General features: G+C 38.7%; 1 protein-coding gene across 1 annotated transcript; it reads left to right on the top strand.

The window, feature by feature from the left end:
- The first annotated feature begins 1243 nt into the window (after positions 1 to 1243).
- LOC114565944 (desmocollin-2) lies at positions 1244 to 25630 on the top strand. Its single transcript, XM_028594287.1, has 23 exons — positions 1244 to 1290; positions 1518 to 1608; positions 1736 to 1944; positions 2051 to 2146; positions 3381 to 3545; positions 3914 to 4058; positions 4156 to 4310; positions 14741 to 14828; positions 14964 to 15172; positions 15280 to 15378; positions 16440 to 16595; positions 16992 to 17136; positions 17234 to 17388; positions 17517 to 17651; positions 17831 to 18016; positions 19589 to 19836; positions 20032 to 20174; positions 20809 to 21030; positions 22688 to 22909; positions 23112 to 23227; positions 23379 to 23699; positions 24075 to 24285; positions 25289 to 25630. Exons 1-22 carry the CDS (start codon positions 1252 to 1254, stop codon positions 24267 to 24269), a joined length of 3540 nt encoding a protein of 1179 aa, XP_028450088.1. The 5' UTR covers positions 1244 to 1251; the 3' UTR covers positions 24270 to 24285; positions 25289 to 25630.
- Positions 25631 to 26790: the final 1160 nt, after the last annotated feature.

The raw sequence follows: 26790 nt of genomic DNA, 5'->3' as shown, positions 1-26790 counted from the left end.
TACTTTTTGGCATACTGTGAAAAACAATCTCTCCAGATACAATGTTTTCACCCTCCACCAGAGAGTCTGAGGACACTTGGCTCCATCTGAGTTCAATATGGAGTCGTGCCTTCAGCTGCCAAGAAAGTGGTGCACAGAAACTTCTTAACCCCCTGTTGACTTTGGCCTCAGGATTTATAGTTTTATATGGCATGTGCGAGATATTTCAGTTGCTATGAATGCACATGACAAAGTCATTTCTTCATTGTGTGTCTTGGGAAAGCACAAACCAGGTCAAGTATATATGGAATTTAAATAGGTTTGTGAATAATTAAACAAACACCTGAAATCATTTCAATCAAGCTGGGAAGTTACGACAGCCCAGTTAAAGTGAAGTGATGGGACAATTTGTGGCAGGAGCCTTATTGTGCTCCAATGTGGCATATGCCAGACTGTACGGTTATTGCATGCTTTTAGTCACCTTCACTGATATTTGGTGTCACTTATCTAACAAGATCTGGCTTCTTATTGCTAACCTGACTCCGCCAGATGGATTGCTTCACATTTGCTCGGCATATCCATCTGGGAACTTTCCGTTGGAGAACTTTTGGGAAGGGGTGAAAATACTGGTTAGCTGATTGGATGAACCATCTGTCTATCACCTACGTTGGTGATAGACGGGCCAAATCAACCAATCAGATCCACGAAGCGTATGAAAATACAACCACAAGCCCGCCCCTGCTGCTGCAGGCAAAGCATTGCTCGTTAGCTCAGCAAGCAAGCAACATGTCGGTAAAGGATATTTGCTGTTTGTGTAACGAGAATTTAGGAATAAAAGGCACAATTTCAGGTTCCCGGACCACTGTCTGAAAATACTATCACCACCTAACCCGCCTCAAAACCAACGCTGATTGGCCCGGTCGTTTGGCTAACGGCTCCAAATTTTCTCTATCTCAAGATGCCAGACTGATCTGCGAGTGGAAAACTGGAGCTCGCGAGATCAGGATGGTCTCACGAGACTATCTCATTGCTCATCGCTACTCTATGGGGCAGAAACTGCCAAGAGTGATGATAGTTCATTTGACTCACGGCCAATATCAACAGCTAGATATCCTGCTCACAGTGAAGTCTGCCTGTCCTTTATTCAGAGCACTTGTGCAGGAATTGACAAGTTTCTTCGTCTGACACTGACACAAATCCATCAACTGTTCGACGATTCACTGTCGGTGAAGCTTCCTCCATACAGACATAGTCCATAAAACGTTTTCGAAAATGGCGAACATTTTAATTTTCAACATTTGCCTGGTGTTGGTAAGTGCTTTCCATTTGTGTTTGATATCCTCTGATACAAAAGTATTTACCGATACAAATGTAACGTTGGAGCATCGTGTTAAAGCTTCTAACTTCAATCAATACTAAAGAGAAGTAGCATATTTATATTTTGCAATTGCTATTAAAGTAAAACTTTCCATTTTTTTTTATTTTATTTTTTGATAAGCCTATTTGAAACTCACTTTAAGATCGACGTTTTACTTCAGATGTTGTCCCGTGTGGAGTCGTGTTTTATCCCGAAGTCTCTGTACATAATTGTGCCCGACACAATTCCGACTGGATACAAAATCGCAACAGGTAGCCTACTGCTCTTATTATTTGTTCATTAATTATTTATCAAACAGTTTTCTCCATCCCAGTTTGAATCGCCTTTTGTTTTGTAGCCGCCTTTTACCTTTTCCACCATCCCTCTCTTGGTTTTCAGTTGAAGTTGCCGACTGTGATACCGAAACAATGCACTTAACTTTGGAGGACCGACGTTTTACAATAACGAGTAATCGAGCAATAGTAGCTGTAACGCCTGTATCAGTGGCACCAGGAGGGCGGACATTTTCTGTGTGGGCTCGGGACAACAGTGGACTGGAAAGTGAGATGGTAGTTCACCTTGTCCACAGTGCAATAAGGGAAAAAAAGGTAAGACTATGCATGCTTGTAACCGTTTATAGCAGCTTAAACATGTCAGAAGTACCTTTTTTTGTTTAGTTTTTTTTAACATTCCTGAAATGTTTGCATGTCACAGTCCACAGGCTTCCTGAAGCCCTCCAGGATACTATGTATTCCACCCTTCAACATTTTAGAGAATGGTGTAGGACCTTTTCCAAAAGACTTTGAAAAGGTAATCTTAATCTTGAAAATATAGATAAATTATAACCTTGTAGTGTATTAGGTTTGCACTAAATGGCCTTTAAAAGGTCCTATGGCATGAAAATTTCACTTTATGAGTTTTTTTTCATTAATATGAGTTCCCCCAGCCTGTCTATGGTCCCCCAGTGGCTAGAAATGGCGATAGGTGTAAACCGAGCTCTGCCTTTGAGAAAATGAAAGCTCAGATAAGCCATTTTGGAATCTGCTTGTTATGAGGTCATAACAAGCAAGGTTACCTCCCCTTTCTCTGCTTTGCCCGCCTAGAGAATTTGGCCAACCCATGAGAGAGAGACATCATGGCTTTCAAACGAGAAAAGTGGCAGTTGGTCAAGGCCACACCCCCACCCTCCACCTTGCCCCTCCCACTCTCCTCCTCAATAGCTTCAGACACAGAAATGACACATACTAAGGAAAGCTCATTGTGGGACTGGCTCTAGTGGCTGTAGTTCTGCACCAAAGCTGAATTTCGGGAAAGAGACTTCAGATACAGTATAAGGGGACCACTGAGGTCTATATAAAAGCATCCAAAGAGCACCATGTCATGGGACCTTTAAATCTTTATCACAGCATTTTCAATACAAATCCACCCATTCTCTTTCCAGTTGCTGCACTTGCCTCACTTTTCTCACATCCCCCCAGATTTTGTTATTCACACACCCAGACACACCTGTTAATTACTTTACTTTCCGCCATGGATGATTTTAGACCCTATTTTTTTTAAATTTCATCTCAGCCCCCCTAAATTGTAATATAAAAAAGAAAAACTTGTCTGTTTGTGACAGGACAAACAATTACAGGTTCAAAGGGCTTGAAACAAGTTTAATATCCTGTGTCACTGTAGCCAATGCTATGCACCTGTAACCATAGTTATAGATGCCTGTAACCCAGTGAAGGGTCAACAGAAATGTAGTTTTTTGCCAATCGGAGGCGGTCGTGCCAGACACCGGCTTTTGGCTGAATCTAATCTGTCAGAGGGAGAGCAGGAGTGTGGTTGTGAAGTTTAACATTGCTAGTCCCCACAGAAGAAGTTGGTAATTTCATGGTGCAGATTAGAACCCAAATTGACACTTTTGCATGCACTGTATCTGTGTCAAATTCTCATTAATGGCTGAGCCCCTCTAAAGGTTTGATCCTAGAATCGCCCCTGCTTTCCACTGACTTGTGATTAGTGATTAATTCCTTTGATGTTGTTATACCCGCACCAGATGGACAGATTTTTGTCGGACTCGGACGCCAAGCACCAAGTGTACTACACCATCAGTGGACGTGGTGTCAATCAGAATCCAGTGGGATTGTTCAGTCTGAACCCTCAAAGTGGAATGTTGACGGTGAACGGGCCAATTGATCGTGAAGAGTTCCCATGGTTTATAGTGAGTGTGAAACAGGCCAGCGACTAATGATTATTTACCTTATCCATTATTAATCAATTGCTAGGTCTATAAAATGTCATTAAAAGAAAAGAAGGCCCAAGGTTAGAACTAGGTAGAGTTATGTTTGGTATTTTTGCCTAAAAAACGATTTAAACTGTTAAACAGTTTCAGCTATAGTGTGAAAGCAGAATGTTTATTAGGTTGATTTGACCCTTAAGTGAAATCATTAATATTTGACATCACAGTACATCACACTTTAAATGACTAGTCTGACATTGAAAATAAACAAAACCATATGATATGCTCACACTTTCTTGAGGTATTTTTGTGTGGGTTAAATTTGTAAAATTGAATTTGTTTCATCACAGTTAACAATCAAAGTTTTCGACAGACTCACAAATATGGAGACAAACTTACCTTTGGACATGCACGTAGTTGTAGATGATGTGAATGACAACGCTCCAACATTCGTAAACCAACTACAATTCACTGTGCCAGAGCAAAGCGTCGCAGGTAAAACAGATGAACACATAACACACACCAGTAATCCTCAGTTTTTGGCTTTTGGTGTGGCTGATAATAAACTCGATGATTATGTTTTACACCACAGGGACAGTGGTGGGGAAGGTGAATGCTACAGACAGAGACCTAGCAGGAAGCCTCCACACCAAGATCAAGTATTTTCTCACAACTGGGTTAGACCTGTTTGCCATCAACTCAGAAACGGGTGTCATCACTACAGCAAATAACACCCTGGACAGAGAGGTGAACACCAGCACCATTATATTGTGATTTACTCTGAAATACGACAAATATAAAATCTTGATCGCTTGCCTCATCTTAACATGTTATTTACCTTTTTCTGGTATCATTTTGTCACATTTATTTCTTTAGGCAAAAGACAAGCATTTGGTGACAGTAGTAATCAGAGATATGGACGGTGCAGTAAATGGCCTTTCAACCACAGGAACAGCAACCATTACTGTGGGAGATATCAACGACAACAACAACACAGTCTCACTCCCTACTCGTTAAATGTCTGATGGAAGGACCCCAGGCGTTAAGTTCCAATGAAAGAGGTGTACCTGTTGCATTGTTTTTCGACGGGGGGGTCCGCCAGATAGATATTCATGTTAATCCCTCGCCGACGGATATAGAGGAAAGAAAAAACACGCCCCCCTTAACTCGAAATCTGTGACAGTTTTATTATTTTTAGCCCAATAACAGCTATTTTAATCAACATTTATTCACGAGATCTTATCATGGTTTATATGTACGATCAGAGGGTCTTTATCGCCAATGTACATATATATATAATCAGTAGTTTCATCACCAGCAACAACACGTTGCTCAGTTTTGTTCCAGTGAGTTATACACCGTAATAACGTTTTAAAAAATCAGCGGAAGTGACAGAGTAATTACCGCTCCTCGTCAGTGAAATAATGTTGCACGTTGTACGTGAGAATTTACACAATAAAAATACCAATAATGAAAAAATTGTGTTTTATGCTAAGCACTTTGATTTGCCTTATACATTTACTATATAAAAATCCTACAGTTGAGTGTTTAGAAATACAGCCTAATGGCTTGTTTGACTAATTTGCATTTGTTTTGACTTGTCCTGTTGTGAAAAACAAAAAATAAACTATATACAAAGAGAAGCATTTTTCATTTTATTTTCCATGCATAGTTTTCTTTTTTGAACTTTTTATTTAAACATTTTAATAATTTTACATAACATTTCCTGACAGATATACAAATGACAGGCAGTATAGGTTACAATAAGAATAAAAAAAAAGGAAAGAGAAAAGAATAAATAAGTAAAATAATAATAGTAATAAGATAAATGAAATAAAAATAGAATAGTAATAATATTAATAATAGTAACAACAACAATAACAACAGGCAGAGAGGTAGAAATCTGTAAATAGTAGCTAAGCAAAATTTTCCAAAGAGGAATTTAGATAGGCATCCCTTCCCAACAGTACTCTATGACCCATCCATCAGACCCCAGGTACCTTGAAATAGAAATCCATCTTTGCACAAAAGCATGCATAGTTATTAAAAAATGCAATTTTCTAATTTTGCAGTTGATGAATATTAATAGCAAAGACTAAAGGGAAAAAACATGAGCATATTTATGTGTGGGACTTACTTTGATTTAAAATCCCACTGCATTATTAGTTGTTTTAAATAAATGACTTTTTGAAATATCAATTTATGGTAGGCCTAACATATTAATTATTATTTTCAGAAGATGATCCTCACGGGGCGACCTCGATCTCACCCAGTAAGAGCGTGTGCCCCATGTAGGCTGAGGCCTTTGCAGCGGCCCGGGTTCAAATCTGACTCGTGGCCCTTTTCTGTGTGTCATCCCCCATCTATCGCCCACCTTTCCTGTCTATCCACTGTCACTCTGAAATAAAGGGGAAAAAAGCCCCAATAAATAATCTTAAAAAAAAAGATTATCATCCTGATATCAATCACCGTGGTTACAGCTTGTAGCCATCTTAACCTTTGTAGTCTTTACTGAGAGACTACCTTTTCAAAAATTAAGAAGGGACTAGTTTTAGGAAGCATTTTCAGGAAATTAAAAAGATAAGCAGATTGTTGCCGAGGTTTTTGTTCACAGAGTAAGATGTATATAGCTTTGTATGGGTATGTGTACATATATAACATGTGTTTTGGCATTTTTGGCACACTTCTACCTCAGCCTATATACTGCACACAGACACAAGTACTTTTGCATTTCTGCTAAAATAGAGACATCTGTGCAGTGGTGCGATGCCTAAAATCTCATTCAACCATTTCACAAACTGAGGAAAGGGTCGTGACATGGGACAGAGGGTATCAGAGGTCATAAATGATGAACCAATGAATCGGCTTTGCTCCTATAGGCACCTTGGTGTTCATATGGACAACACCTGGCTGGAAGGCCTGTGTTGGAAGAGTGTGTTATCATTTAGAGCAGACACTCAAGGTGAATCAGAGGGTTTATGTTATACAAGGCTGAATGACAGAGCATATTAATATGTCGGGATGCATGGCGATACCTAAAAACATCTCATTTTAAGCTTGCTTGTCAGGTGACTGTCATAAAGGTTGTCGAGAGGAATAGAAACCAGTCACTCCCGGCAAGCACAGAGAATTTGGTCTGATCTATCTTTATTCTCCATGCCAAGTATGAGCTCTTATCCTCTGGCAGAAGATATGGGTACTCCAATGTAAACTTAACATTTCTAAACTATAGGCCTATTCGGACCTACCTCAATTAAAACTTTAAATAATGTTGCTTCAGGCTGCAGGTGTTGTGGAATAGCTTCATGATAAAATGCATATAGGGTTGTGTGTAGGTTGCTCTTGTCACTGTTTGTGAAAGATGAGCAATAGATTGTGGCTGTGTGATGTGTTTCAGTCTGACTACATATCACTTTGTTTATGTTGTTTTTTTATTGTAAGTATATGTCAGCTGTATGATAAAACAATATGTCAAGTGTTATGTGTGAAGCATTTGAACTCAAGGCAAATATCCCTCTGGGGACAATAATGTATCACCTGCAAAGTGGTCTCCATGATACTGTATTAACTGTTTAACTGTATAAATATTGTCGTAGGACTATAGCAAAGACATCATGGAAAAGGTCTCAACCTCGACAGTAACAAATGTCAGTCTGAAGACGATACATTACTCCTTCTTTGAAATATTGACCTCTGAACCTTGAACCCAGTACATCTTTGAAGGCTTGTCATTTTGCAACATAAGGTGCTACACACATAGGACCAGCTGTTATAGAAAGCTCTGGACCTCAGCTGTCATGTAGATATGGTCACCAATGTTTACCCACTGTAAGCACTCTCCAATATTTTAATAAGCTATTTTCACCTACTGTATTTAACGATTACATTTTTAAAAGGTCCCACGGCGTGAACATTTCACTTTATGAGTTTTTTTAACATTAATATGCATTCCCCCAGCCTGCCTATGGTCCCCCAGTGGCTAGAAATGGCGATAAGTGTAAACCGAGCCCTGGGTATCCTGCTCTGCCATTGAGGAAATGAACGCTCAGATGTATGGAGGGAATATTTATTCATAATTAAAATTGAAAGTCCAAAGAGAAAACAAAGAAAGATCAAATGAAAAATAGTATTATTTGAATTAAAAATAGTAAAAATAGTATAATTTTAATTAAAAATAGTATTATTTTACTACGCTACTAGGAAAAATCATGCCATAATTAAATGTGAAATGTAAAAGCTTAAATGGAAATACTTAGAAAATATAAAAAAAAAGAAAGTTTTCCCCTTTATAATTTTCAATTTATGTTTTACATTTGACATTGACATTTTAAGATTCACCTTTTAAATTTCGAATTAAGATTAAGCTTTTCATTTAGTAGTGACAGGTGTCAATTTAAATGATGAGGCGTGGCTCAGGAGGGTCTGAAACGAGCTAGAAGCTGACAGCGGTTGCTGTGAGTATTACTGGCCGCGGGTAAGCAAGCGGAGAAAATGTGCAATTGGCCATACATTTTTGTAAAACTGCCCATATTCAAACTGTACACCAGGGGCGGAGCCCTACGATATAAACATTAAGGGCTTAGCCCAAACCTAGGGGGGTCCGGGGGCATGCTCCACCGGTGAAGATTTTTTTCCCTATTAGGTCAGCTAAATGCAATTTTTCAGGCTGTTTGACATAATAGAATGCATAAGGATGCAAAGGAATAGGGGTGTTTCATTAATATTATTATTAGTGTTTTTGTTGTTATTATTAATAATTGCTCAGATTTACACAACAAAAGATTTGACACATGGCACTGACAATTCAACCAAATACAAAGTATTTATTCAATTTCCACATGGTGACTTATGATGTGGGGGGTATGGGGGTCCTATGAGCATTAAACTCTTCATTTCCTGCATTCTGGTGAATTTGTATGCACCTATTTATACCTTTTTCTGAATCAATTGATGCTGGAAATCTTTATGTAAAGGTAAACATAGATTGTAATCCAAATATAAAAACATAATGGACTATATTGCAGTAAGACTCTCAGGCATTCTGTATTGCTTTCATCTATTTATTCTCCTGTAGATCAGCTTTTCTAATTATATCTGAGTCAGCACACATGTAGCCTAGTATCATTTACTCTTCCCTTTTCTTTTGCATCTTTTGTTGAGGAAGTAACCTCCTTAAATGTGCATATGACAATTATTCACATCAATGATAAATTAATTCATTTTAATTAATTATTAAACCCCTGGACTGTAATATTTCAGATTTGTTTGAGCAAGATTTCTGCTCATGTCCAAAACTTTGTGCACATTCAAAATATATCTGTGTTCTCTGAGTTTTGGAGGATTTGTGATATTTTGAGAAAAATAAAGTTATAATAGTCAATATATTTCAGAAAATAATCTATACCTGCACCATAGTCTGCTGTGCATTACGTAATTGCTCTGCTGATACGGTAGATCTCAGACCGTCTGACAGACACAGAGCCCAGCTTGGGTCTCTGGTCTCTGAATGAGCGAATGTTTAGGGAAGTGTCTGTACCTACTCTATGCTTTTTTTCATTTGTTGTTGCGTTAAATCTTACCCAGATACAATAGTGCTATTTTTTGATTAGCTATTGTGTAGCCCCTTTCTTTTTTTTGATTGGCTGAAAAGTGGCAGGCTCGACTAACAACTCCAGGGGAGACACGCGTGATTCCCAAGGGGGTAAGCTTTGCTTCAGAACTCGAGCCATCTATGGCGCCATTTTGTTGCTAACTGGCCATCACCTCCTGTTAGCATTCCGCTGACCATCATTTTTTTTTACGTCACTTGACTGCGAATAACTTTACATCTGAAGCAAATAGAGTAAAGACTCTATTTGTCCATTGTTTATTTCTAAAGAAACACGACAATGTATAAAAGGCTCCATTACCTTGTACCTCACGTTATGGCTCCGTAGCAGACGTTTTTGTAAAAATAGGCTAACGATTGTGTCATAACCAAGTGACTACTGTCGCACAGTAGAGGAATTACCGTATAGTACAGGAGAAGCTCGCAGGCAGTTTCGACTTACGTTAGCTGTTTGGGTTTAATTACTAATGTTAACTAGCATGTTAGTTAGCAATAATTAGCCTGTGCTTATGTTACTTATCTCCTTACATATACCTACACTCTCCATCACTGTAAGATTCGGAATGATTGAGATTTCTCTTGGCACAGCTACCAGAAGACTTACACCTTTCAGACACGTTGCTCACGTCACATTTACGTTGTCTCTGTCAGTTGGAGGCTGCGCAGTAAAGCAAGAGATCACCGGAAAAGTGCTTCTAATAGCCTTCACTGGTCTCCGTCCAGAGCAACAGGGTCTATTGGTCCATTATATACTGTATATGGTGATTCCTGCCGGTTCCATAGTGAGAGCAGGGCGCCAGAGACATTTTGGGCGCTGCGGCATATTCAATATATTATAAATAGTTTTTCCACGTGAGAAATACAATGTGTGGCGGGAGTGCGTGACAAAAGACCGAATGAGTGACTGTCACGCTCAATTCGTGACACTTGAGAGCGCTGCAGTCATTTAACTCAAGTGTTACAACAGCGGATTCACAAACCTGCACCACTTGTCCGCGGTTCGTCTGACGCTGCTTCTGAATCACTCTCCGGCCGGTGAGGTCTGTTACTATGGTTACTAGTGTTCCTGTTCCGTATAGAAAACTTTGTTATATCCATAACTTAAGCCGGTTAGGCAGTAAGCTCGCGACACCGATGAAACACACAACATGCATGACAACAGCCCGCCAGCCCCTAATGACAAGTTAACGACGAAGAAGATTTATATTCTTCTTCGTTAGTTTTTATTGGCAGTTGGCAAACAAGCTGAGTGATGCGCGATGCATTACCGTCTTCCACCACGCACGGTAATTTTTTGCCGCTCCAGTCAGAAAGACTGAGAGAGGAAATGAAACAAAGTTGAAGTTATTTTAAAAAACCTAAAAGATTCGGGGCTTTTGACAAAACATACCAACGGTATAAGATTTATTGCCAAAAAGCATTGTTACCACAGAGAAATAATCTACCAAACACAAATTTCCTTAATGTTTGTGCTAAGTTTATATGCCCTAAAGGCTTTGCTTACAGCTTGGACCCCATTTTACAGTATGATCTTTATTAGCACTAACTTGTCAACAACAAAAAGATGCTTCTCGTACTGTTTTGACTTTTGTACTTTGGCAGAACGATAAACCAGAATGTTGGAGCAGAAACAGTGGTTCATTGTGCCCAGTGTCTGTGTGTACTCTGGTGAATGATTAACTGGCACTCTGAGAAAAAAATCACTTTAGGGTCAAATCAACATTGCTTCCAATCAATCATTGATAACATTTAAAATAATTACATTATGCAAAGACCTCCATTAATAAATAATACAGTATAACAAAAGTATTGACAGACAAATTGAAATCCCCCATCTGTTATTGATGTTATGCTTGACAGAGGTGTCAAAAGTATTCACATTCATTACTCAAGTAGAAGTATAGATACTAGGGTTTGAAAAGACTTCTGTAGAAGTGGAAGTATCAACTCAAGCTTTTTACTCAAGTAAAAGTGTAAAAGTACTGGTTTCAAAACTACTTAAAGTATAAAAGTAAAAGTAATGTAAGGGGAAAAAAATGCCATTAAGGACAAAAGCTTAGCCCGCCCCACAGGGGCCTACAGTGCACTACCCCACCTCCCCAAAAAACATTTTTCTAAAGGCCATAATGACTATAATGTTATATTAAAATCATACCTGCAAACTCAAAAGGGCAGAAAAAGGTGACCCTCTCTCTCTCTCTCTATTTAAAAAAAGTTCAATTGTATTTGTATGTTCAAAAATATAAAACAATAAAAAGTTGATCTAAAAAAAAAAAAAAAAAAACCAACATTAAAGAACGGCTTGTGTATTGCTAATGCCACAGGGTCCAAATTAAATGATTTATTAAAAATGTAATAACAATAACTTATAACAATAACTTATTTCAGGCTGAGTCTGTGTTGTTTTTCAGACAACAGCAGCTACAGTCTGGTGTTAGAATCCTCTCCAGTGAAATACAGACACACTTTTACACACTTTTTTGTTGTGTCTTAGAACTAAGGTACACACACAATATTAATACTCGTGGCAGCATATCTGACCGGTGTCCTTAATAAATTTAAGACACTGTTAGGGAAAGGAACCTTTGCCTATATGGGGGCAGTTCAGTGGAACAAGTTAGATCGTCATATTAAAGTCATTTCCAGCCTGAACTCTTTTAAAAAGAGCATCAAGGTCTGGTTACTTGAGAGGGTTGCGGAGTAGATTAAAAGGCAAGTTACTATTTTTATTTATTTAAGAAAAATGTTTTTATGTTATGTCATTGAGTATCTTGTCTTGTTGTGATGTGTGTTGAGGACCACAATGGAAATAAGTCTTGGACTTTATTGTGTTTTTATCCTCGATTGTATTTGATGTCCTTTTATTATGTGTAAGGCACTCTCTTACAATTAAATAAATCAAATCAAATCAAAAAAACGTTTAGCTGTCAGCATTTTAACCGTGTTTACTCCAGCTGTTACCTAACAGTAGGCTAACGTTACCTGCTGCCAACTGTAGTGTTAACTAGCGTCCCGTGCGGCGATGTTTCAGTTCCCTCTAACGTCTGTTTTCGGAGCATCAGAGAGAAGTGCCGTCATTTAAGTGGCACCTAAATAAGGCACCGAAATCTGCGTTGCTATTCGGTCCAGTAGATAACGGTCGTTAAGGCACTGGTGCCATATTAGCACCGGGTCTGTGCAGGTGCGATGGATCGCGTACCAACCAATAGGGTGTCGGAATGGTATATGTTTATACTTCTCATCCAACCCGATCTGGATAGTGCGATTTATCTGGATAGGTTTTTTTTGTGTGTGTGTTTTTAACAATGACAAGCCGGAATGAAAACAAGCCAAACTGAAATAGGAGTAACGAGGCTATTTTTAAAATGTAAGGAGTAGAAAGTACAGATAATTGCGTGAAAATGTAAGGAGTAGAAGTAAAAGGTCTGCTGTAAAATAATTACTCCGGTAAAGTATAGATACCCAAAATCAAACACTGGAATGTTGTTAAAAATACAACATTATCTTCACAGATTAAAATAACACTCACAATTATTGGAGGATGGGAACGAAATGGGAACATCAAGGGTTTTTGTTCAAAATCCCACCGGGGCCAGTTAGGAGAATCTTAAAAAAGCCACTTAACTCTGTTAAAAATAATCAGTTAACCCAAATATCTAAAGAAGGCACTCCAAGAACAGACGGCAGCTCGGTTACTCCTATTTTACAAATTTTTCATTTTAATTACTATCCTGGGCAGAAATAAAAGCTTTTGTGTATAACTGATATTCCAGAAATCTGAAATGAAAAGCTGCAATGATTCAAATTCCTAGGACTTTTTGGACACCCATTTCTGAGTTCCATCCAAAGTATTTACCATGGTTACCATGGGCCAGATATTTAACATGCTGGATATGAGTATCTCTGTTGTGGTCCTACCAACCAACTGGTCACAGTGATGAAACAGCATTAAGGCCTAGGAGTTACTGGAACAACTTTAGTTCATTTGACACATAGCTTATTTATAGACGTGTACCATTCAACTGGTGTGAAATGTATCTTTGAAATCCAAACTGAGAACCAGGGAGGAAAAAGTTTGACGTGCCAGTATCAGATCTTATACCATAAATTGCCTCATTTGGCCTTACTCTTTCACTACTGTACACTGGCTTATGTTCACACAAAACGTAGATAGTGCAACAAAAAACATTTTTGTAAAGGCCTACTGCACAAAACAACATGCTCAGCTGTCCTAACATATGGCATGTGTGTGTGTGTTTGTGTGTGTGTCATGGTAGCAGCATGACAAAAATTCCTTCGAAGCAATTAAAACGACAACAAACAAGAGTTTTAGATCATTTCTTTGAGTATTATCAAGTGCATCACTATGTAAACCAATGGCATTGATAAGCCACATAATTCAATAGACCACTTTGTGTGTCCACCCTTATCAGAGCTGCTTGAGCCATCACTTCCAGTCACTTCTGTAAAGATGCTTGTAATTACTTTTTGGCATACTGCGAAAAACAATCTTTCCAGATACAATGTTTTCACCCTCCACCAGAGAGTCTGAGGACACTTGGCTCCATCTGAGTTCAATATGGAGTCGTGCCTTCAGCTGCCAAGAAAGTGGTGCACAGAAACTTCTTAACCCCCTGTTGACTTTGGCCTCAGGATTTATAGTTTTATATGGCATGTGCGAGATATTTCAGTTGCTATGAATGCACATGACAAAGTCATTTATTCATTGTGTGTCTTGGGAAAGCACAAACCAGGTGAAGTATATATGGAATTTAAATAGGTTTGTGAATAATTAAACAAACACCTGAAATCATTTCAATTAAGCTGGGAAGTCACGACAGCCCAGTTAAAGTGAAGTGAGGAGACCATTTGAGACAGGAGCCTCATTGTGCTCCATTGTGGCATATGCCAGACTGTATGGTTATTGCATGCTTTTAGTCACCTTCACTGATATTTGGTGTCACTTATCTAACAAGATCTGGCTTCTCATTGCACCGCCATGCTCATTTTAACTAAAGTGAGATTGAATCTGACCACCAACTCCCCAGGACAGGGCGCTACTCTATGGGGCAGAAACTGCCAAGAGTCATGATAGTTCATTTGACTCACGGCCAGTATCAACAGCTAGATATCCTGCTCACAGTGAAGTCTGCCTGTCCTTTATTCAGAGCACTTGACTTGAATTGACAAGTTTCTTCGTCTGACGCCGACACAAATCCATCAACTGTTGGACAATTCACTGTCGGTGGAGCTTCCATCATATGGACATAGTCCATGAAAAGATGAAATGAAAAGGGATTTTAAAGATGGCGAACGTTTTAATTTTCAACATTTGCCTGGTATTGGTAAGTGCTTCCATTTGTGTTTGATATCCTCTGAACAAAAGTATTTATAGATACAAATGTAACGTTCGAGTATTATGTTAGGCTTCTAACTTATGTCAATACTAAAGAGAAGTAGCCTATTTATATTATGCAATTGCTATTAAAGTAAAACTTTCCATTCATTTTTATTACATTTTTTGGTAAGCCTATTTGAAACTCACTTTAAAATCGACTTTTTACTCCAGATGTCCCGTGTGGAGTCGTGTTTTATCCCGAAGTCTCTGTACATAATTGTGCCCGACACAATTCCTACTGGATACAAAATCGCAACAGGTAGCCTACTGCTCTTATTATTTGTTCATTAATTATTTATGGAACAGTTTTCTCCATTCCAGGTTGACTTGGCTTTTGTTTTGTAGCCGCATTTTACCTTTTCCACCTTTCCACTGTCCCTCTCTTGGTTTTCAGTTGAAGTTGCTGACTGCGACCCCAAAACAATGCACTTAACTTTGGAGGACCGACGTTTTACAATAACGAGTAATCGAGCAATAGCAGCTGTAACGCCTGTATCAGTGGCACCAGGAGGGCGGACATTTTCTGTGTGGGCTCGGGACAACAGTGGAATGGAAAGTGAGATGGTAGTTCACCTTGTCCACAGTGCAATACGGGAAAAAAAGGTAAGACTATGCATGCTTGTAACCGTTTATAGCAGCTTAAACATGTCAGAAGTACCTTTTTTTTGTTTATTTTTTTGTAATATTCCTGACCTGTTTGCATGTCACAGCCCACAGGCTTCCTGAAGCGCTCCAAGAGACGTTGGAGTATTCCAACCTTCCACATTTTAGAGAATGATGTAGGACCTTTTCCAAAAGACATTGACAAGGTAATCTTAATCTTGAAATATAGGTAAATTATAACCTTGTAGTGTATTAGGTTTGCACTAATTGGCCTTTAAATCTTTATCACAGCATTTTCAATACAAATCCACACATTTTCTTCACTTTCCTGTTGCTGCACTTGCCTCACTTTTCTCACATCCCCCCAGATTATGTTATTCACACACCCAGACACACCTATTAATTACTTTACTTTCCACCATGGGCGATTTTAGACCCTTTTTAAATTTTGTATTAGCCCTATAATATCAAAAAACTTTAAAAAAAACAACTCAGGGTTCAGTGTCTTGCCCAAGGACACTTTGACATGGGACTGCAGGGTCAGGGATCAAACCACCAACCTTCCGATTAGCAGGGGACCACTCTACTATTGAGCCACAGCCACCCCAACAAGTGAGTTACATACTTGTCTGTTTGTGACAGAGGACAAACAATTACAGGTTGAAAGGGCTTGTAACAGATTTAATATCCTGTGTCGCTGTAGCCAATGCTATGCACCTGTAACCATAGATATAGATGCATGTAACCCAGTGAAGGGTCAACAGAAACGTAATTTGGGCCAATCGGAGGCGGTCGTGCCAGACACCGGCCTTTGGCTGAATCAAATCTGTCAGAGGGAGAGCAGGAGTGTGGTTGCGAAGTTTTACGTTGGTAGTTCCCAGAGAAGAAGTTGGTAATTTCAAGGCGCGGATTAGAATCCAAATTGAAACATAAGTGTCAGAATGTGACTTTAGGCATCTTTCTCATTTGTTCCCAATGTAACATGTTTTGGTTAACTACCCAGTTTGAGTTTTAGAAGTGTGATGTGTTGCATGTTTTAACAGTTATTATTTGCATGAGGTTGTAGATTTGCTGTGTGTTTTTTCTAATTGTTAGAGTGGGATTATGAGAAGCAGCTGTGACTGCCTGGACCACACAGGTTTGATCCTAGAATCGCCCCTGCTTTCCACTGACTTTATGCAGTGATTAATTCCTTTCATGTTTTTATACCCGTACCAGATGGACAGTTTTTTGTTATCATGTTTGATTTTTTTGGTTTCTATTATAGATTGTATCGGACTCTGAAGCCAAGCACCAAGTGTTCTATAACATCACAAGACCTGGTGTTAATCGGAATCCAGTGGGATTGTTCAGTCTGAACTGTGAAAGTGGGATGTTGATGGTGAACGGAGCAATTGATCGTGAAGAGTTCCCATCGTTTATAGTGAGTGTGAAACAGGCCAGTGACTAATGATTATTTCCCTTATCCCTTATTAAATACTATATTATAAAATACCATTAACAGAAAAAAAATGACTTTCACAATTTCCTAAGGCCCAAGGTTGGAACTAGGTACAGTCATGTTTGGTATTTTTGCCTAAAAAACGATTTAAACTGTTAATAAATGGTATTAACAGTTTTGGCTATAGTGGGAAAACAGAATGTTTATTAGGTTGATTCGACCCTTAAGTGAAATCATTAATATTTTACATCGCAGTACATCACACTTTAAATGACTAGTCTGACATTGAAAATAAACGAAACCATATGATATGCTCACACTTTGTTTTTGTATTTTTGTGTGGGTTAAACTTGTAAAATTGACGTTGTTTCATCACAGTTAACAACCAGAGTTTTCGACAAATTCACACATAAGGATACAGACTTACCTTTGGACATCCAAGTAGTTGTAGATGATGTGAATGACAACGCTCCAACATTCATAGATCAACTACAATTCACTGTGCTAGAGCAAAGTGTCGCAGGTAAAGCAGATGAAAATATAACACACACCAGTAATCCTCAGTTTTTGACTTTTAGTGTGGCTGATAATAAACTCGATGATTATGTTTTATACCACAGGGACAGTGGTGGGGAAGGTGAATGCTACAGACAGAGACCTAGCAGGAAGCCTCCACGCCAAGATCAAGTATTGTCTCACAACTGGGTTAGACCTGTTTGCCATCAACCCAAAAATGGGTGTCATCACCACTATAACTAACACCCTGGACAGAGAGGTGAACACCAGCACCATTATATTTTGATTTACTCTGAAATTCGACAGTTATAAAATCTTGATCTCTTGCCTCATCTTAACATGTTATTTACCTTTTTCTGGTATCATTTTGTCACATTATTTCTTTAGGCAAAAGACAAGCATTTGGTGACAGTAGTAATCAGAGATATGGACGGTGCAGTAAATGGCCTTTCAACCACAGGAACAGCAACCATTACTGTGGGAGATATCAACGACAACGTGCCCATTTTCACAAAAACATCCGTAAGTGATTAGCGATCACTTACAAAAAGATTGCACATCTTGAAATGATGTCTTAATGTTTTGTGACTATAAAATGAAACCCAACAGGTGCATGTTGTCTTCACCAGTGTGCTTTAGACTGGTTTTACTAAAATATTGGTTATCTGATTTAATAAGTAACAACATTTTGTTCCCTGTAGTATGCAGTTGATGTCAAAGAAAATGAAAGCGAAAAACTCCTCCTCCGAATTCCCGTTAACGATAAGGATTCAACAAACACAACAAACTGGATTTCAAAATTCGTCATTCTTAAAGGACATGAAAATGGACATTTCAGAATAGATACTGACCCCAAAACCAACGAGGGGCTTCTGTATGTCTCAAAGGTGAGTGAGATTTCATATAAGATTTGTATAAGATTTTGTTCCAATAGGGCCTTTGCCGAATTGCGTTTTTGAGGGGCTTAACATATTCAAAAACTCACTAAAATTGGTGGTTGCATCAAGTCTGGTGAAAATGTACGTATTTTAGGGATTTCGGGAATAGGCGCACAAAAATGGCTCGCTAGCGCCCCCCACAAAGTTAAACAAATTGAGCCCCTGCAGTGCGTTTAACATAGACTCATGAAACTTGGTACACATATGAAGGGTGTCAAGACATATAACAACCGTCATTGGAGCCATACCCTAAACCAAACAGGAAGTCCGCCATTTTAATTTCAAAGTTCGAAATTAGTGCAATTTTGGCCATTTCCTTATATCGTACTTTAACGACCTCCTCCTATAGCTTACATCCGATCAACTTTAAATTTGGTCTGTACCATATTAAAACGTTAAAGATGAAAAGTTATTAAAATAAAAACTTTTTGTCATAGGGCATGGCCGTGGCGGAGCGGCCATTTTGTGTGTTTCGCCACCGAAACAGGAAGTGGGTGTAACTTGAGTATACATTGTCCAACTGGCTCGAAACTTTTCAGGATTCATAAAACTCTAACTCTGAGGACATTTACTGGACAAAATTGACTCAAAGTCATAGCTCCCCCTAGTGGCAACAGGAAGTAGGCCCAAAACTATATGTGCTGTACTTTAACGAACTCCTCCTAGAGATTTTATCCGATGGACTTCAAATTTGGTCTAAACCATCTCAACACCTTAAAGATGAAAAGTTATTAAAAGAAAAACTTTTTGTCAAACGGTGTGGGCGTGGTGGCCATTTTGAGTGTTTAGCGATGAACAAAGAAGTTGCTGTAACTTAAGTGTACGTTGTCGTATCTGCCCAAAATTTCTCAGGATTGACAAGGGTCCAGGCCTGAGGACACCTAAAGGCCAAAATTTACTTTTGGTCATATCGCCCCCCGCTGGCAACAGGAAATGTGCCTTATATGACAAATATCTTCCGATTTACATGGAACTTATAATGTTTGGTCTACATGCGATACTGAGCCGCCCCCTATACTTTAACCACGCCCACGTACTCAGGCCACACCCCCTTTCATAACATTTGAACCGTTTAAGGTAGAGTTTTGTGTGAGGTGTCATTGAACTCAGCAGAGAGTTCCTTCTTCCTTGGTGATGGTTTGGCCCGCCCCCTATGCTTAAGCCACGCCCCCTTCCATAACTGGTGACCCGTTTAAGGTAGAGTGTTGTGTGAGTTATCATTGAACTCAGCAGGGAGTTCCCTTTTCATTGGTGACAATTTGCAGTGTCTGAGTGACGCGCAAATGCACGGTCGCAAGGAGTGGCGACTGCCAGTAACCCCGACGCACGCAGAGGCGCGAGGGCCCCTCCAACGCTGCTTGCAGCTTTATTTTTTTTTAGAATTGAATATATAGTTTTGTTTATCTGCTTTTTAGGGAGCCTATTGTAACATTTGACCAGGGACACATCAATATGCACTGTCCCTGTCAAAAAAAACATATGAAAACATATGATATAAAAAGTCCTTCCCTGTTTTTCCAGCCCTTAGATTATGAGCAGAACAAAAATGTAAAGCTTGAGATTAAGGCATGTAATCAAGCTGAGCTAAGTGGCACCGAGGCCCAGTGGATGTCCATCCCTGTGGATGTCAATGTCCTCAATGAAGATGAGGGTCCAGCATTCTCGGCTCCTACTATCCGCTTCACTGTCAAAGAGAACACACCAAAAGGCACACTGATAGGAAGTTACATAGCTACGGATCCCGATACCAAGAGCAGCAACGGCATCACGTAAGCATTCTTATACTTTATATTGGTTTCAAAACAATTAGCTTTCCTGTGTTACAATATGGCTGATAACAGACACAATTGCAACTAAATCTCAAGATCCTAACTCAAGTACAGTATATGTTACTTCTCACAAACACTGGAGGGCAGACTTTCACTGCTGAAGAATACACAAGTACTTTTTCCACCCTCTCTCAGGTATTACAAGCTCACAGACCCAGCCTCCTGGATCACTGTCAACAGAAATAATGGAGAGCTGAGAGTGGCAAACACAATTGACAGAGAGTCACCGTTTGTCCAAAATGGATTTTACAACATCACCATGAAGGCTGTTGATGCTAGTAAGTTGCTTGTAAAGGCTAAACATTTCCTTTTAATGACTTCTATAAGCCATGGACTCCATTACGACAGAAAAAAAACTAACTTATATTCCTCAGATAATAGCATAAGCTCAAGTACATCTCCTGTACTTCCATAATACTGCTGAACCTGATTGACTGAAGATGCCTCAACCCTGCGCTGTTGATTAATTCCTGACTCACATCGATTACTGGTTTTATAACCTCACTGTGTTTCCGTTGGGTTTGGCAGATCTACATCAAACTGACACCAAGAACTGTTGTATGGGAAAGCGTGAAGTATGCATGCCAAATTAACAGAGACATCACCACTTCGTGCCTTTTGATGGTATTGTTGGAAAGTAATCAGGAACACCAGCTCCACCCTCAGCAGTATCTGTCTGAACAAACAGAATGTCCTGACTTTGTCTCCCGTGGGAACACCTGTTATTACGATGTGATGTGACAAGTCATTTCTGATGACTCACAATTCTCTGATGTGATGGTGAAAATTGGCCTCACATCCCAGATGCTTGTTAGAATTTAATTTTCTTTCATTTTTTTTTTTTTCTCAGTGTCGACATTCCTTTTTTTAATTATCTTGAATCATTTCTAATGTAATTCCAATGTATTTCAGGCTCCAAAACAGGAACAGGAAAAGTCATTATTGTGGTGGAGGATGTCAACGACAACATGCCAGTGATCCCCCCCACCGAGATTGTGTTGTGTGAGAAGGAAGGAGAGCTCGGCTCAGTGCTGGTTGTGGCTGAAGACAAAGACCAGAAACCCTTTTCTGACCCCTTCAGCTTTAGTCTGCCACACGGTCATGAAGGCAAATGGTCCTTGACAAAAGTTAATGGTAGGTGGTTGTACCTTTATTTGATCTACATCCTTATAAAGAATGTCTTTTAAACAAAATACAAAAAAATAGTCGAGACATTAACAAACATTATTGAAACATCTGTAAAAGAAATGTGCAAACTACTCACAGCATAAAAAAAGTTTCAGTTATTCATTGAAATGTTTAGGATCTCCAAAAAATGTTATTTTTTTACTAACACAATGGCCAGTGAACAAGCCAGAATCAGGCATAAAGCTTGACTGATAATTATGTTTTTGATATGCGGTGGATGATAATTTCCGATCATTTAAGTAGGTAGCAAGAGCACACTGTAACAATACACAATTACAAGTTAAAGTCCTGCATTCAAAATCACATGTATGTATGTATTACAGAAGTATCATCGGTAAAATGTACTTATAGTTTCAAAAGTAAAAGTACATGTCATGCAGCAGAATGAGCCGTACGTTATAAATATTACGCTACTGGATCATTATCATTGATGCAGGTAGTTTACTTTATATCATATTTTAAGAGCTTATTTTATGTTAGCGGTCAAATAAAAGTATAGATATAATAAAAGAGTAAAAACTACAAAAATTGCCTTTTAAATATAGTAAAGTTAGACGAATAAATTTGCAGACAATGAAAATACCCAAGTACAGTACTTCTGTAAATGTAAGTAGTTACTTTCCAGCACTAGAAATATATTAGAATTTTAACTATATATATATATATATATATATATATATATATATATATATATATATATATATATATATATATATATATATATTAGACGATATATTTTTTACATAAATGCAAAGCATAAACATTTTTGACCTTAGTAGTACTGAGTGGGACATTTTACAGTTGAAAAACAAACGTGCTCCCTGGTGGACAAACTATGTAATGTTGACTGTTTCTAAAGTGCTGCAAACATACTGTATCTTTTGTATGGTAATTTCTCATTAGGCGACATATGTGCTGATACAATGTATGATAAGATATGACATAGACAATACTAATACTACTAATCTTAATTCTGTAGACATCGTTTTTTCTGTATTGGCAATGCATTAAATAAGATTTTGCATTCTGACTGTTTTGACATTGTTTGCTGATGTTTAAGTGGGTGTAGAAATTGGCGTCAGTTCTGGCAGGCCAAGTAGTCAAGACGCTGCTAACGCTATTGGCCAACAACATGGTCTCATCAGCTGATCTGCTCCAGCTGAGCTGCATCAACTGATCTGCATCAGCTGGTCAACTCTCCTCGCTGCTAAATGGCTGCGCTCAAAAAATTTTATTCATAATTTATCAACTTGAATTGCAATTTATTCAATAAAATGTCCTAAATCATTTTATTGTCATGTGTGTTCTTGACTTAATGGACCTGACAGAAGTCATTTTTATTGTCTTTGTGATTGCAACCTATTTGTATGCTGTGTTCGAATTTTTGTTTGTTATAGTGGGTGAATATTTTCCTACAAAATTACATCTTCGGGTAAAATGTATTTCATTTTATTATTATTTTATTATTCATTTATCATAATGAACACTTACTTTGATTTGTCCTGAAAAAATAACTAGTGTTCTTTACAGTGTTGTGTTGCTATTTCTTGGAGAAACTGGATAAATTACTCTTTATAATTTTGTACATGTGTTTCCTCCTCAGGCACAGCAGCTATGTTGCGGCACATCCAAGAGCTCCCCACAGGAATATACCATGTTCCCATAGATGTTACAGATCTGCAGGGCTTTGGTAAAACACAGACGGCGAAAGTGAGGATCTGCCAGTGCAGGAATGGAGCCTGCTTGGCCAAGGACCACTCTGTGTCATTAGGGCCACTGGCTTTACTGGCTATGCTGTTGCCTCTGCTCTTCCTCCTACTGCTCGGTGAGTCCCCCACTGCTATACTATTGCCAGCAGAATTGTGTAAGCTACGCTGTGTAGATAATAAGCAGAATTTGTGTACTTAAGCATGTAAATTATAATGCCATTATGCTCACTCTTATACCTACCATATGTGAAGCACTGTTTGTTATAAAATGCACTCCTTGTGCATTCATTTTTAATGTACTATCTTTTGTTATTGCAGGCCTACTGCTTGCATTTTTCTGTGTGACAAAGAGAGAGAAACTAGAATTTGAAGATGTAGGAGACAGTGGTGGAATCCTGCTCAAATCAAACACCGAGTCCCCAGGGGAAGAAGTGGTAAGGACATAATAATTAAAGCATTGCCTAGGCTCATACTCTTGTAAAAAAACAACAAAATATTTTAACTTTTTTTTTCTTCTCTTTTGCCTAATTTATATAATTGTTACTCGATTGCTCTTTTTTTTTTAAATGTTGTTTTTCTCTACAGGATTCAAGCCTCATCACTATTCCCACTACTGGGATTGACCAAGCAGTGAAGGGCTCAGTGAAGGGAGTGAATGCAGGATGGTCTGGGAACAAGAGCTTCAGCACAATCGGAGGCCAAAGCACACATGGGAATGGGATGCATGGGGCGTCCGGTGTTGTCACATCCGATACGCAAGAGTACTATTCTGGCCAGTATGATAACCAATTTGGTACTCAGTCTGGTCAGTTTGGTATGGGTAGCGCTATAAACTTTGACAGATACCTTGCCCAGGACGCAACCTTTCTTCACAACTGGCGAACAAACGGCCGCTATATAAACCAGGTAATGTTGTTCTATTGTAAAATAAAAAAAAAGTTGGGGGGTGTCTAAGAGTGGAAAGAAGCACAAAAGTGGGAGAAAGTGTCAGAATGAAATGTGTCCAGATGTGTACACCTTTCATTCCCTAAGATATAATAACTACTTGGTTTTCTGTAAGAGCTTAGCTAACTCTCACGTGTAATATAATCTTGATCTCTAAGCCATAATAGTATCTTCTGTAAATTTTATTATTTCTCCAGGTCTTGGTGAGAGAAATTGTTTCTCTATGTAATGTCGGACTTCCAGTCATATCCTGAGCAGCTTTGTGTTATTATCACATTGTGTAGTATCTCCCCTCCTATCGCTCAGGCTTCCTCTCTATTCCATTCTGTCTTGCAGAAGCTGGCCTATTTTGGAACAGAGGATGGACGGTACGCAGATGACCTCATCCACTCCTATGGTTTTGAGGGGGCGGGCTCTGCAGCTGGCTCTGTGGGATGCTGCAGCGACTTTGGTGACAACGATAACCTTGACTTCCTGAACGCGCTCGGACCAAAGTTCAAAACTCTAGGAGCTGTCTGCAGAAAGACATGAACAATGATGCTCAAAAGTAAGGCATAAAAAAATTATTGTTTGGTTCCGGTTAGTTGTCAGTTGAGGTCATGGGTCGGTAGGGAATTTATTTTATTTAAAAAATGTTCCCATTGGCAGTAAGGGATAGGTAGGATTTTCTTTTTTGTTTTATTTTCCTTTACAGTAGCGATGGATACAACCTATACTACATGTACTCTACCAACTTGTGTGTCCCAGCATGTTACACACAGATATACATATATACATACACACACACACACACACACACAAAAAATTAACTGTTACTAATACAGGCTAATTGAAAACTGACCGGAGCCCGTCGCTGGACGGTTTCTGTAGAAGTCTATGAGAAAGTGACCCACTTGATTTATTACCTCATTAAATATTTTCATAATGATTTTATGGTCTTAAACGCTAGTTTTACGTCTTCTGCAACACAGAAGGATGTTCTTGTTTTGAATTATGGTCTCGTTGATTTTAAAATTGGCGATAAAGCAGGGGGTGTTTTAGGGCATGGCTATGATGTGATTGCCAGTGAAAATGTGTAACGTAACGTGGCTCCTCTCTCACTCTTCCCTCTCGTCTAAAATCGTCACATCTGCAACCAGAATGGCTGCGCCCGTAGGCTAACAGCAAGCTCGACGACTCATAGCAGATCTCCACACACCAATGGGTGACGTCACACATGCTCTGTCCATTAATATTAACAGTCTATGGTTTAGAGACGATGTGACCGGCAGGTAACGTCAAAGGTTAGCTGCTACCGTAGCAGAGCTGCAAGGAAACGCTGAACTGAGCTGTGTGTTTTCAGTGTTAAACACTGCTGCAGGTATTCATGCACGACTGATGACAAATTATAGTTCTCCTCAAACTTTTTATTTGTGTATTTATTGAATTTGTATTATTTCTTCCCCAAGGTCATAAAATAAATTTGGGTTGCACATAAATTGACAGGGTCAGTTAGAAACAATTTTATTTATTTCTTTTATGCCTAATAATGATTACTTTTCACTGTACAGGATATAGACGGGCCTGGGATCTGAATGCTTGGTATTCCCCCTGAACATGAATGAGAAAAAGAACAAGTAGATGGCGTCAGTGTGTGCACACTGCTCTGCTATCGCTTTTTGTTGTTAGTTTCTTTTGCTGCTTTTTGGTAAAGGTATTTTGCACTGAAAACTGAAAATGATGCAGAATGCTGTCAGTTGTACATACTTTGTGCCGTGTGTTACTCAGAGGCTTGGTTTCCCATCTATCCATCCATTAGCCATACGTGCTTCACATTATATAAGAAGGTTGTGGGATTGTTATAGTACAGTGAAGGGCTGCAGGGTTTTTTATCTAAGAGTGTAAGAGTAACAGAATTGGGTATTTTGGTTAATGTTAATAATCTGTGTTCACAGTAAATGATACAATTCTGCATTTTTGCAATTGCTTGCTTAATTTAATAGTTTTGATGACAATTTTTTTAAAAGAAAAATGAAACAAGTAAATACCTAAATGGTATAAGATAATAATAAAACTGCCTTCTTTAATATTTTACATGAACATACTTCATTTCAAATTGCATGCTTAAAACTTTTACCAGTTTTAAGCCCTGTGTGTCACCGAGGTTGTTGCAATATACTGCCAGTAATCACATGAAAGTCAACGCGAGGGCGGGAATGTGATGAGTAAAGTATAACTGATACACCCTAGAACTGTTTGAATAAAATACTGACTAGACACGAGAAGAGAAGAAAAAAAAAAGAAGCTAAAAGGATCAGAAAAATGTCCTTGATCCTGCAATGAAATCTTGATATTCCCATATGTGTTCATTAAGTTATTGAAGTTGTAACTTTACATGGTCATTAAAGAATGTGTCTCTAAGTGAACGTGTGCTACTGTAGTGCTACTATAGCAGATGTAGTTTTATAGAAGGCTTGGTTTAATTTAAGGGAATTTCAAATATAATTTATGAAATAAAATAGTTATTGAACAAGTTATTTATTTTTTTTTTTTAAAGACAATTTTTCGGGGGGTTCTTTTCCTTTATTACATAGTGACATTGGATAGACACAAAATGGGGAGAGAGAGATGGGGGATGACACGCAGCAAAGGGCAGCATGTTGGAATCGAATCCACGCCGCTGCAGGACTCAGCCAACATGGGGCAAACACTTTTTCTGGGTGAGCTAGAGGCTGCCCCAGGTTATTTTAAAGTTAACTGGGTGGTGATGGCGCAGTGGATATGACACATGCCTTTGGTGTGGGAGGCCTTGGTTCAATTCCCACTGCGATACATCGACCAATGTGTCCCTGAGCAAGGCACTTAACCCCTAGGCGTGCGACCTCTGACATATATAGCAAATGTAAGTCGCTTTGGATAAAAGCGTCAGCTAAATGACATGTAATGTAACTCAACTATAAGCCCTAAAGGCTTTGCTTACAGCTTGGACCCCATTTTACAGTATAATCTTTATTAGCACTAACTTGTCAACAACAAAAAGATGCTTCTCATACTGTTTTTACTTTTGTACTTT

The sequence above is a fragment of the Perca flavescens genome, chromosome 12 (assembly GCF_004354835.1).
Source record: "Perca flavescens isolate YP-PL-M2 chromosome 12, PFLA_1.0, whole genome shotgun sequence".
NCBI classification, from domain to species: Eukaryota; Metazoa; Chordata; class Actinopteri; order Perciformes; family Percidae; genus Perca; species Perca flavescens.
This window is presented reverse-complemented; position numbering and strand designations above follow the sequence as displayed.

What these genes read in the sequence shown, in the direction of transcription:
- LOC114565944 (XM_028594287.1), top strand. Translation starts at nt 1,252, where the DNA reads ATGGCGAACATTTTAATTTTCAACATTTGCCTGGTGTTG. An exon ending in TGGATACAAAATCGCAACAG is followed by an intron (nt 1,609 to 1,735) that starts GTAGCCTACTGC and finishes CTTGGTTTTCAG; the next exon opens with TTGAAGTTGCCGACTGTGAT. An exon ending in AAGAGTTCCCATCGTTTATA is followed by an intron (nt 16,596 to 16,991) that starts GTGAGTGTGAAA and finishes GTTTCATCACAG; the next exon opens with TTAACAACCAGAGTTTTCGA.